We start from the raw sequence: 9678 nt of genomic DNA on the forward strand, positions 1-9678 counted from the left end.
AATCTCGACGAGGAAGCGTCATTCTTTAACTGAGACCCATAATGCTGAAATGATTAAGTTTGTCCTAACTCAGGAGCCGTAGTTTTAATCTCGGAAGTGCGGTTGTTTACGGAATCAAACGGAAATGCGAAAGCTCAGCGGAATTTGTAACGTAAAGTTATAGCCTTGAAATTGACTTACTTTTGCTACTAAACTTACTTTGCTGTAAACAGAAACTATATGTGCTTTAAATGTGGTATTTTCCCCCCACAATCACTTGTCGTAACGTAACGTTAGAGGTCTGAATCAGTAACGTTAACTCTGTATCACAACTAGTGCAGCAAGCTAGTTAGCTAACGTTGGCATTACTCGAATCTATAGTTTGTTTGTCACTGGGTTTGGTGTGATGGAAGTAACTAAATGGTAACTGTGGACCACCCACACACGTTTACAACCTGTTCACCGTTACCCAGACAGAAAACCGAGTTTAGCGACACTGGCACATCCAGTTTAGAGAGACCGACGTTAGCTGTGCTCGCCAGCTGCCACTCCTCTACAGTCTCTGAAGTGCCAGCCGGAAGGTGCCTGCTCTCCTGTTTACTGAAAATAAAGGACTGTTATCACACACCCTTGGCGAAATGGCTGAATCTATAGTAAAGTTTCAGTCACAACTTTCTGGTGTCATGGAGACGGTCTTTAAAGCTGCCATGTATGAGATCACCCGGCTGGTGGAGGACAGTTTTTTGGAAGAGGTGACACGGTGCAGGGAGCAGGTCGAGTCTCTGAAGAGGCGACTGAAGTGGTCGGAGAGTCGCCGTAAAGAGAAAGAGGGAGACAGGAGGGGCAGATGTACTGACTGCGGACGAGTCGGGCCGTCCGGTGAGGACAGCGCCACAGGTGAATCTGTCTGGTGTTACTCACCTAGGCTGTTTTTAGACACTGTTAATTTCCTATATTAATTTTGTCACTTGGATGGCTAAATGCACACACGTTGTTATAAATGATTCACAAAAAACCTACTTGATCACCTAACCCGAGCTCTTAAAAAGTTAGAAATCATAGATGGGAAAGGTCTTTTGATAATTATGTCAAAGAAAAAATTGCTGGAAATGAACTGATAATAGATTGAGTCCACAAAAGTGCTCTGCAACAGCTTTAAAGCTGCACAGATCAATGTTTTTATACTGTCAATCAAAAACCATGTGGAATGTGAAGAAGTTGCTGTTAATGACAATTGCTCCAACTCTTCAGGTCTCCTCAGCTCCACAGAATATTTTATGTCTTTTAACATCACTGTTTAGTTCACATTCCCCGCGCTTACCTGCTTTGGCTTCAGCAGCAGCAGCAGGCAGCTGTTCAGAAAAAAACACATATAAACCCGCCATAAACTACCTATTCTGCACCAAACATTCATGGTGAACTTAGTGGAGCATTTAGCAGTTTAAGAGTCAGATATTTCTTTCAATACTTTGTTGAGACCATATAATGCAGCCGGAAACATGACTCCAAATGAATGCTGATGTTGGTCTCTGATTGCGGCATGTGTATATATGGTGTGTTCCATTTGTATTGGGAAGTCGGAATTTTTGAGTTCCGAGTCGGAAATGTCAACTGCAACACCCCCTAAAGTTGGATTACCGGCTTGGAAAGTTGGAGGAACCTCACCAACCCCAACCTAAAAATCCTAATCCATGGCTCCTCCATGCATTTACTATAACAGTCATACACACAATGCTGTCCAACATTTATCTGTGGACATGTCACTACAGTGTTTGTTTACAGCAAAATGTGTTTTTGTCAACCGGTATTGCTAACAATGGCTAACCTGGCTTGAATTGGTATTGTTAATAACATCTTTGTTTTGTGACTTGTTGTGCTGGAATGGGATCAGCCCCAATTCCATCCTCCGATTTCCATCGCGGAAGCAAAAGAAGCATGATCAGCGTGAGATGTAACACACCAGTGTTTGCCTCTAATGTGATATACAACATGTGCGTTGGCAACGTGTTATTAACAATAACAATGGCATAACATGTCAATAACAAACATTTACCATCCCTGTTATATGGCGGCTGATCCCTGTCCTCTGTTCGGAGGTAAAGGAGCTCCTGGGCCTCATTGTTTTCCCAATTTGCGTACATTTTCGCCCACACTTCTTCTTCTTTGAGTTAGCTGCTAACTGCTATCCGATACTTTTTAAATCTCTCGCAGTGGATGGCATGCATAACATGTCAAAACATCACACCTGTGCCACCCAGAATCCCGTCCTGCTGACTGTCCCATTTATACTGACTTCACGTCAGCACTGTTACTACCGCTGATGCTGGCTTAAAGGCGAGACAACTCTGTCACCCCATTCTGCGATTATACCTATTATACAGAATGGTGAGGAGGCATAATGGAGTGAAAGTCCTCCTCTTAGCTCTGTTTTTGGTCTCTACCATGTCTTTTTTGCTGCTAAATGTTCCATAATGTTCACCGGCTAGTTGCTAACTTTGTCTACTATTTGGTGCAGGTAGTGTATAGTAGGTTCTTCGAGGTATATGCTAATTACAGCTGCCTGTTGTGGTCAAAAAATATGCTTTAAGAGTGGTGAGAGTGAACCAAAACAGTGAAGCTGCCAGCTCGAAAACCAAAACAATGAGATGCAAGTCAATATAAAGCTGTGTAGAGCTGAGGGGAGCTGCAGATAGTTTTTTTTTTAGTTCATCACTGTGAGCGACCTCTTTCACATAACACATAGTTATTACATTCATAGTTATTACAAACATATTATATATATTATAGCTGTTTTAAGTATCTTAATTTGTTAGGCCACCTGGGTGGAGTATGACCCATTAAAGTTTCACCCATCTGAGACTTGCTAAATTCTGGAAGTGCAAACAGTAATGTTCATACTATTTTATTTTTAAAAAGTAAAATGTTTCCTATCCTCTGCTACAGATAAAAGTCTTAAACAGGAGAGTGTGCTGCAGGAGATAAATGGCTCTCACAGCACCGATGGAGAGACACCTCGTCATGACATGGAAGAGGTAGGACCAGAGGCCCACAGTGCCATAAAGGCATCACAGGTAGAGAACCGTTTGTTACACTGTTTGAGCTTCAGTAAATGAGGTTTCAGTGTTTAAAATGTGTTTTGTTGGCACATTTGATGGCAATATCCTGGTTGTACATGTCTCATGACTTCAGTAATCTTAGTAGGGCTGCCACGATTAGTCGACTAATCGATGACTAATCGACTATTAAAATAATCGGTGACTATTTTAGTAGTCGACTAATCGGTTTGAGTCATTTTTCATAGAAAAGTACTATAAAAGTACCCAAAATACTCTTGTTGCAGCTTCTTACGTTCAGATATTGGCAGCTTTACACACTCTCCCATGACGGTGAACTAAAACCCTTTGGCGTGAGTACGATACAAGACATTAGATGACATAATTTTGGGGTTTGGGAGAGACAGACCGACATTTTTCAACATTTTAACACATTTTTCAATGAAATGATTAGTCGACTAATCGAAGAAATAATCGACAGATTAGTCGACAATGAAAATAATCGTTAGTGGCAGCCCTAAATCTTAGTAAAGAATCCTAGTGTTTTGTGTAAATTGTAAATGTTGTAGCATTTAATCAGACCTGCCTGTTGATCTAATGCTAACCTTATGGGTACTCTTGTGGTAAGTGGAGTTAAAGCTCCTGTAATAATGTTGTTTCTGCTTGTCTGCCAGTCTCAAGGTGTACAGGCTGAAAAACTGGATAGACTGCTCAAGGAGGAAACCCTGCGGATCACACCAAAAACTAATGACTCCCAAGAGAGATGGGGAGTCAGTTTGGATGGTCAGTCTCTTCATGAATGCATAGATTGAGAAAAGTTATTTTAAGCATATTAATATCATGTGAATTTTTTACTCACAAGTATATAGCCATTTCTGCAGGACTGGTTTATAGGAAAATTATACACCAGATGATACACTGTGTCACCACTGGCTTCACAGTCATCATTTTCAGGGTTTATATGGTAATTGTGATATTGTCTTCCCCGTACCCATAAATCCATAACTGTCTAAAAATCTTTTCCTCCTCTAATTGGCCAGACACAGAGGCATCAGGTCTGCCAGGGCCCAGTAAAGGTTGCAGTGACCAGAAGATCCCAAAATGCCATGTGAACTGGGAAGCTGGCTATGACCAGAGGCGAGAATCAGGCCAAGATGGACATTCAGTTGACCCATCTGAACCACTTTTCCAGGGCAGGTATGGTATGGAAGATCTGGGAGGTTTTGGCAAGACTGGCTACGAAGACTCCAATATGATAGATATGGGTAACTTGGATGAGTTACAAGGATCACCATCCCACCTGGATGAGGATCTGAGTTACATGGGGCACTATGAGGGAGATGTGGAATCACCAGAAGGAGCCGATCGTCAAGTTTACCAATCGTCTGCCACACGGAATAGAAGGAGCGTGGTCGGTTCACCTACTAACTCTCCCACAAGGACGAACATTGATGTCAGTGGAGAGCTCAGCTGTTTATTGATCAATGAAGAAGGGTATCTACAAGACCCGAGTATCTTGTACTCTGAACATGTGTCCAGTGATTCAGGTGGTAGGTTGAACTTCAGGGGTCAGGGCATTCGCATTGACCCGTCTGTGGACAGCACAGGGGATATGTATGGGCCTTCAGATGCATACAGTGATACCGTAAACTTGGGAGAGAGGTTGCAGCATCAGACAGGAGGGAGAGGAGGGAGGAGACACACCTGTAACCAGTGCTCCATGTCCTTCCCTGATTCGGCCTCACTAAAGGCCCACAAGCAGACACACAAAGGCATAGGACAAGTGCCACCGTACTCCTGCACGCAGTGCGGAAAGACCTTCACTCAAGCGTGTAACCTCAAAGTCCACCAGAGGATTCACTCGGGACAGGGGCTCCACCTGTGCAGCCACTGTGGTAAAGGCTTCCCTTCTTTCTCTGACCTAAAGACACACAAGTGTGGCCAAACAGGTGACAAACCTTATTGCTGCACTGTATGTGGGAACAAGTTCAGCCGTCTCTGGAATCTGAAGTTGCACCGGAGAATTCACACACAGGAAAAACCTCATCAGTGTACCATGTGTGATAAGAGCTTCACACGAGCTGACATATTGAAAGTTCACCAGCGCACCCACACAGGGGAACGACCATATTGTTGCACTGTGTGTGGCCTCAGCTTCAAACGCCTGGATCATCTGAAATCACATCAACGCAAACACATATAAAGCTTGGGAAGTTTAAGGGGAGAGCGTCTGAGAATTTAAGATTGTTTATTGTATGAAAAGATTTAAACATGAATGTTGTTACTCATAAGCCATGGATGTTTTTTTCTTCTCTTCAATACCTTTGATTTTATTAAAACACTATATAGGACAAAGATAGAATACATGTTTCTTGTCTTTGATGAATTATGTCTTACTTGTACCCATTTATTGCTACATATTTTGTTACTGCAAAAATGACTAAGTAAAAAAGACGTCTGTTAATGGTTTCTCAGTATATACGGTTCGAACAGTGTTTGACATTTTCTTGCAAAGGGAAGACAGGGAGAATCATAAGAGATGCAAATTAAGAAGAGAGGCCAAGCCAGCACTGAGCCCTCCTGTTGCAGATGAGAGGTGTGACATTAAAGACACATCAGGGTAGCATGATCAAAGGTTTGGGAGATAACAAGGGAAATCTTTGTAGGGTCGTTAAATTAGAGACTTCTCTTGATGACATTGCAGTGGTTTCTCTTTTTTTTCAGTAGAGAGTTGATCAGAAACCCAACTTTGTTATGAGATGGATAGGAGGTGGTTGAAAGGAGACATTGCAGTTTGGATAGAAGCCAGAGGATGTCAGAGAAGTATCTTTATATCTAATTGGCCCTCATCTCAGAAAAAGGATTAATTAGGTGTCAGACACTTTTTGCTGAAAGAGGAGAAGAGGGAGATCAAGGAAATGAAAAAGGAACATACCTGTGGTGAGAAACATCCTAGAATTCAGAGTGGGTTAACCAATAAACATAAAACTTACTTTTGCTGTTTGGAATCTTACCAAACGTAATAACTGGTAAGCTAAATGCATTTGATGAATTTACCCAAGGGGGATAATAAAATACAAAGTGAACATTTTTACATACATTGGTGGAAATAAGTCTTCAACACATCAACATTTTTTCATTAAACATATTTCCAGTGCAGTTATTCACATAGAATTTACACCAGACATTGATATTAACATTGATACGTATTGATATGGATCTGTTTGGAGACCAATAACCAGGAAATCAAATATTTAGATAAAAGTCATCAGTAAGCATCACATAATGTGTGTTTCTTAATCTGGTGGAAGGATTTTTCAGTCAAAGTTGGAACCACAAAGATATGATGGGTTTTAGTGTGATTTGCCATGCCTGCCCCACTGACTCCAATAGAACTGACACTGAGGTCTGGCTCCTCAAACGCTGTCACTGAAATCATGATCTTTCCTTCTTTTATATTTTCCTTGGTGGATGACAACAGATTCTTCTCAAGAAATTCCTAGTACATGGCTCCATCTTAATATTTGCAGGAAAGTTAGATTTCTGTGTCTCCTGGCCACATTATGGGCAACAATGTGACATGTCATGTTTGGAGAAGAAATGCTTCTGCATCTGACCTTAAAAATACCACACCTATAGTGAAGTTTGGAGGTGGAAGCATCATGGTATGGGGCTGTTTCTCTTCTGGTACCAGAGACCAAACTATCAAAGGGATGTTGAGTGGAGCCATGTAGTGGAAAATTCTTGAGAAGAATCTGTTGCCATCCACCAGGACAGTGAGGTTGAGATGCAGGTGGACCTTCCAGCAGGACAAAGATCCAAAACATACAGCAAAGAAGACTCTCAGCTGGTTCCAGAGAAAGAAAATAAAGGTGTTTGAATGGCCCAGTCAATCAGCAGTCTTAAACCTGATAGAACATTTGTGGACGAGGCTGAAGCTCAAGATTCACCAGCAGTTCCCCCAGAGTCCTTTAGATTTAAAGACTGTCTGAACAATGTTCCCCAATCTAAACACTGTGAGAGATTAATTTCTTCATACAGGGAGCATCTTAATAAGCTGCATTGCAAACAAAAGCTCCTCCAACAAATATTAAATAGATTGTTTAAGACTTTTTCCCGGTGTTTTTCCACTTTATTGCACATCGCTTTCTTAATGGATTGTAATGTTATGATTTCTTTATTTTTTATAGTTTTACTGAGTGAATATCAATGTCTGATGTAAATGTCATGAGAATAGCTGCTTTGGAAATGTATTAAATGAAAAAAATGTTGACGTGTTGAATACTTATTTCCTATAAGCTATATCAAAATGTAGGAGCCCAGTTTTGATGTGGAAGTATCAAATAAATTTAGTATCAAAAACCTGTGTGGAAACGAAGGTGAATAATATAATCAGTGTAATGTAATTAAGATTGTGTACTTTAGTAATGTACTTAAGTAGCCTACAATTTTGAGGTATTTGTACTTTACTTGAGTATTTCCATTTTATGTTACTTTAGTCATCTACCCTACTACTTTTTAGAGGTAAATATTGTACTTTTTACTCCACTACATTTATTTAACTTTAATCACTTGTTACTTAGTTTAATAATATTTTGTATCAATAATCTAAGTTTGCAAATAGGTCATAATATATTGTTCTAGGCTAACCCCCAAGCAGTTTATGGAGTAAATAAAATTAACTCCACGTCTACCAGCTGCAGCATTTAAGTGATGAGTACATTTATGCATCATTAATTATAATCCAATAATATAATAGTATGTATTTTTCTAAAATGGGCCATTCTGCATAATAAGTACTTTTACTTTTGGTACTTTTAGTATATTTTGATGCTAACACTTTTGTACTTTTACTTAAAGGTCCCATATTCTGATCATATTCAGGTTCATTCTTCTATTTTGGGTTTCTACTACAACATGTTTACATACTTTAATGTTCAGAGACCACATTATTTTTCTCATACTGTCTGCTTGAATAAACCTGTAATCATCCTCTGTCAGGCCCGGACTGCACATAGGGAGAACAGGGACTATTCCTGAAGCACCGGCCTGTGATCGGACTGCTGGCCTGCCTGTCATTTTTTTCCCAACAGGCAGGTCAGGCCAATGCAATCAGAGGCCAACGCGTGATGCGAGGAGAGGGATGAGGCGTGTGAGGTTGAGCCACTTGTCAGTTGTCAAAAGACAGGATGTGATTGGTTTGTTTCAATTTACACCCGCCCCAACAGTCCTATGTTGTAAACACAGCCAGCATGGTGAGGAGGGGGTTTGTCAACTCGCATCGCGTGTGTCTGTGTAGGAGTCCACTGGCGCTGAGACGTAAGGGAAAGTGGTCGAGTTAATTTCAATGGATCCCAACCCAAATCTGGGTTAAAAAAGAGAAAAGGTGGTGCAGAAAGAGAGTGTGACAAAAAAAGAAAGGCACGCGAGGACGACGGGGCCAAATGCCTAAAATTGCCAGATTTATTCAGGGCCCCCATCATGGCAAAAACACACGATGCTTCTGCAAGTTACCTAAAAAACATACAGGTCCAGTGACCCCCAGGGGTCCTTGAGGCCAGATTGATGAATGGACCCTATCAGAGAGAGTTAAATTATCACTGAGGATTGGATTTTACAGTTACAGTGTAGAAATGTAGGCCCTTGAAATTCAGAAGTTTTGAAGTTAAAATAAGGATTGAGATTTGAAAACCACGGACCTACTAGCCACATTTTCACTACTTTTGAGATGATTTATTTGTGCAACAAATGGGATATAATCATTTCCTTTTCCTATATGAATACAAGGGCAAATCAAGTAAGAAATTCACTGTTATACTGTATAAAGTGTAAACTATAGTGTATGCAAAAAAAATTATAATTCTATGTTTGCTATGTAAAGGTGGAGGAAGTGTCGGTACCAGTCCTGCTGATGCTTCAGAAGGAGAGGCCAGTGCAGGGCAATTGGCAGAAGGTACAGAAAAGTGTCTACAGTAGGGCATGTCATTGGTGGTACATAAACTTGAGTTATTTGCATATTCCTTGGGATTACATTACACAATTGCTATTTATTCATTCATTATTATTAATCACCAGCCTGTAACAAGTTGCAGACACATAAACACCAGGCACTGGCAATTGACATAAATGGCTCTCTCATGTAGTTGTAATAATAGCCTTCTTAGCACTACAGCTTTATTCTATAAAGTGTAAGTGAATTTTGTTGTCTGTTGCCTTACTGTTATGTACCCCAGCCCAAACATAAAAGCTACTGTATATTCCAACCTTGGATTTAGGTTGGGGTTCACTAGGGTTTCCCCTCATAGTTGATTAATTGTTTGGTTTGGACATAGTTGGCTTCGTGGATTAGGCTATATTGGATTAGGCTATATTGTACTTTATGAGATAGCTGTGCAATATAGCCTACAATATTGTATATTGTAGGCTATATTGCACAGATTTGCAAATCTGTACCTATGAGAAATGAAACATATTGACTTTTATCTATAATCAAAGGAACTTTTTGACTTAAACTGTCAGTGTGCTTAGCTGGTTGTGTTGTATTTTTTTGTTCCTGCAGCTGTATGCTTGTTTTGGTTAGTGTGATATCTGATGTTTTGGTTCACTACTTGGAATGTGTTATACGTGTCTGTCTGCACGTGTGTCT

General features: G+C 40.4%; 1 protein-coding gene and 1 long non-coding RNA gene across 3 annotated transcripts in view; one reads left to right on the plus strand and one right to left on the minus strand.

Moving 5' to 3' along the window:
- The window catches only part of LOC126390157 (uncharacterized), a 698278-nt gene that overhangs the window by 613224 nt on the left and 75376 nt on the right, over nt 1-9678 (minus strand). The gene's annotated exons all lie outside the window — the stretch shown is intronic.
- Nucleotides 102-5394, plus strand: si:ch73-109d9.2 (uncharacterized protein LOC565042 homolog). Of its 2 annotated transcripts, none has more exons than XM_050044285.1 (4): nt 102-876; nt 2923-3050; nt 3707-3815; nt 4073-5394. In XM_050044285.1, exons 1-4 carry the CDS (start codon nt 618-620, stop codon nt 5233-5235), a joined length of 1659 nt encoding a protein of 552 aa, XP_049900242.1. In that variant the 5' UTR covers nt 102-617; the 3' UTR covers nt 5236-5394. The 2 variants fall into 2 exon arrangements, with proteins under 2 accessions (XP_049900242.1, XP_049900243.1); XM_050044286.1 differs by having other exon boundaries at nt 2923-3011.

Source organism: Epinephelus moara, chromosome 5 (genome assembly GCF_006386435.1).
Source record: "Epinephelus moara isolate mb chromosome 5, YSFRI_EMoa_1.0, whole genome shotgun sequence".
NCBI classification, from domain to species: domain Eukaryota; kingdom Metazoa; phylum Chordata; class Actinopteri; order Perciformes; family Serranidae; genus Epinephelus; species Epinephelus moara.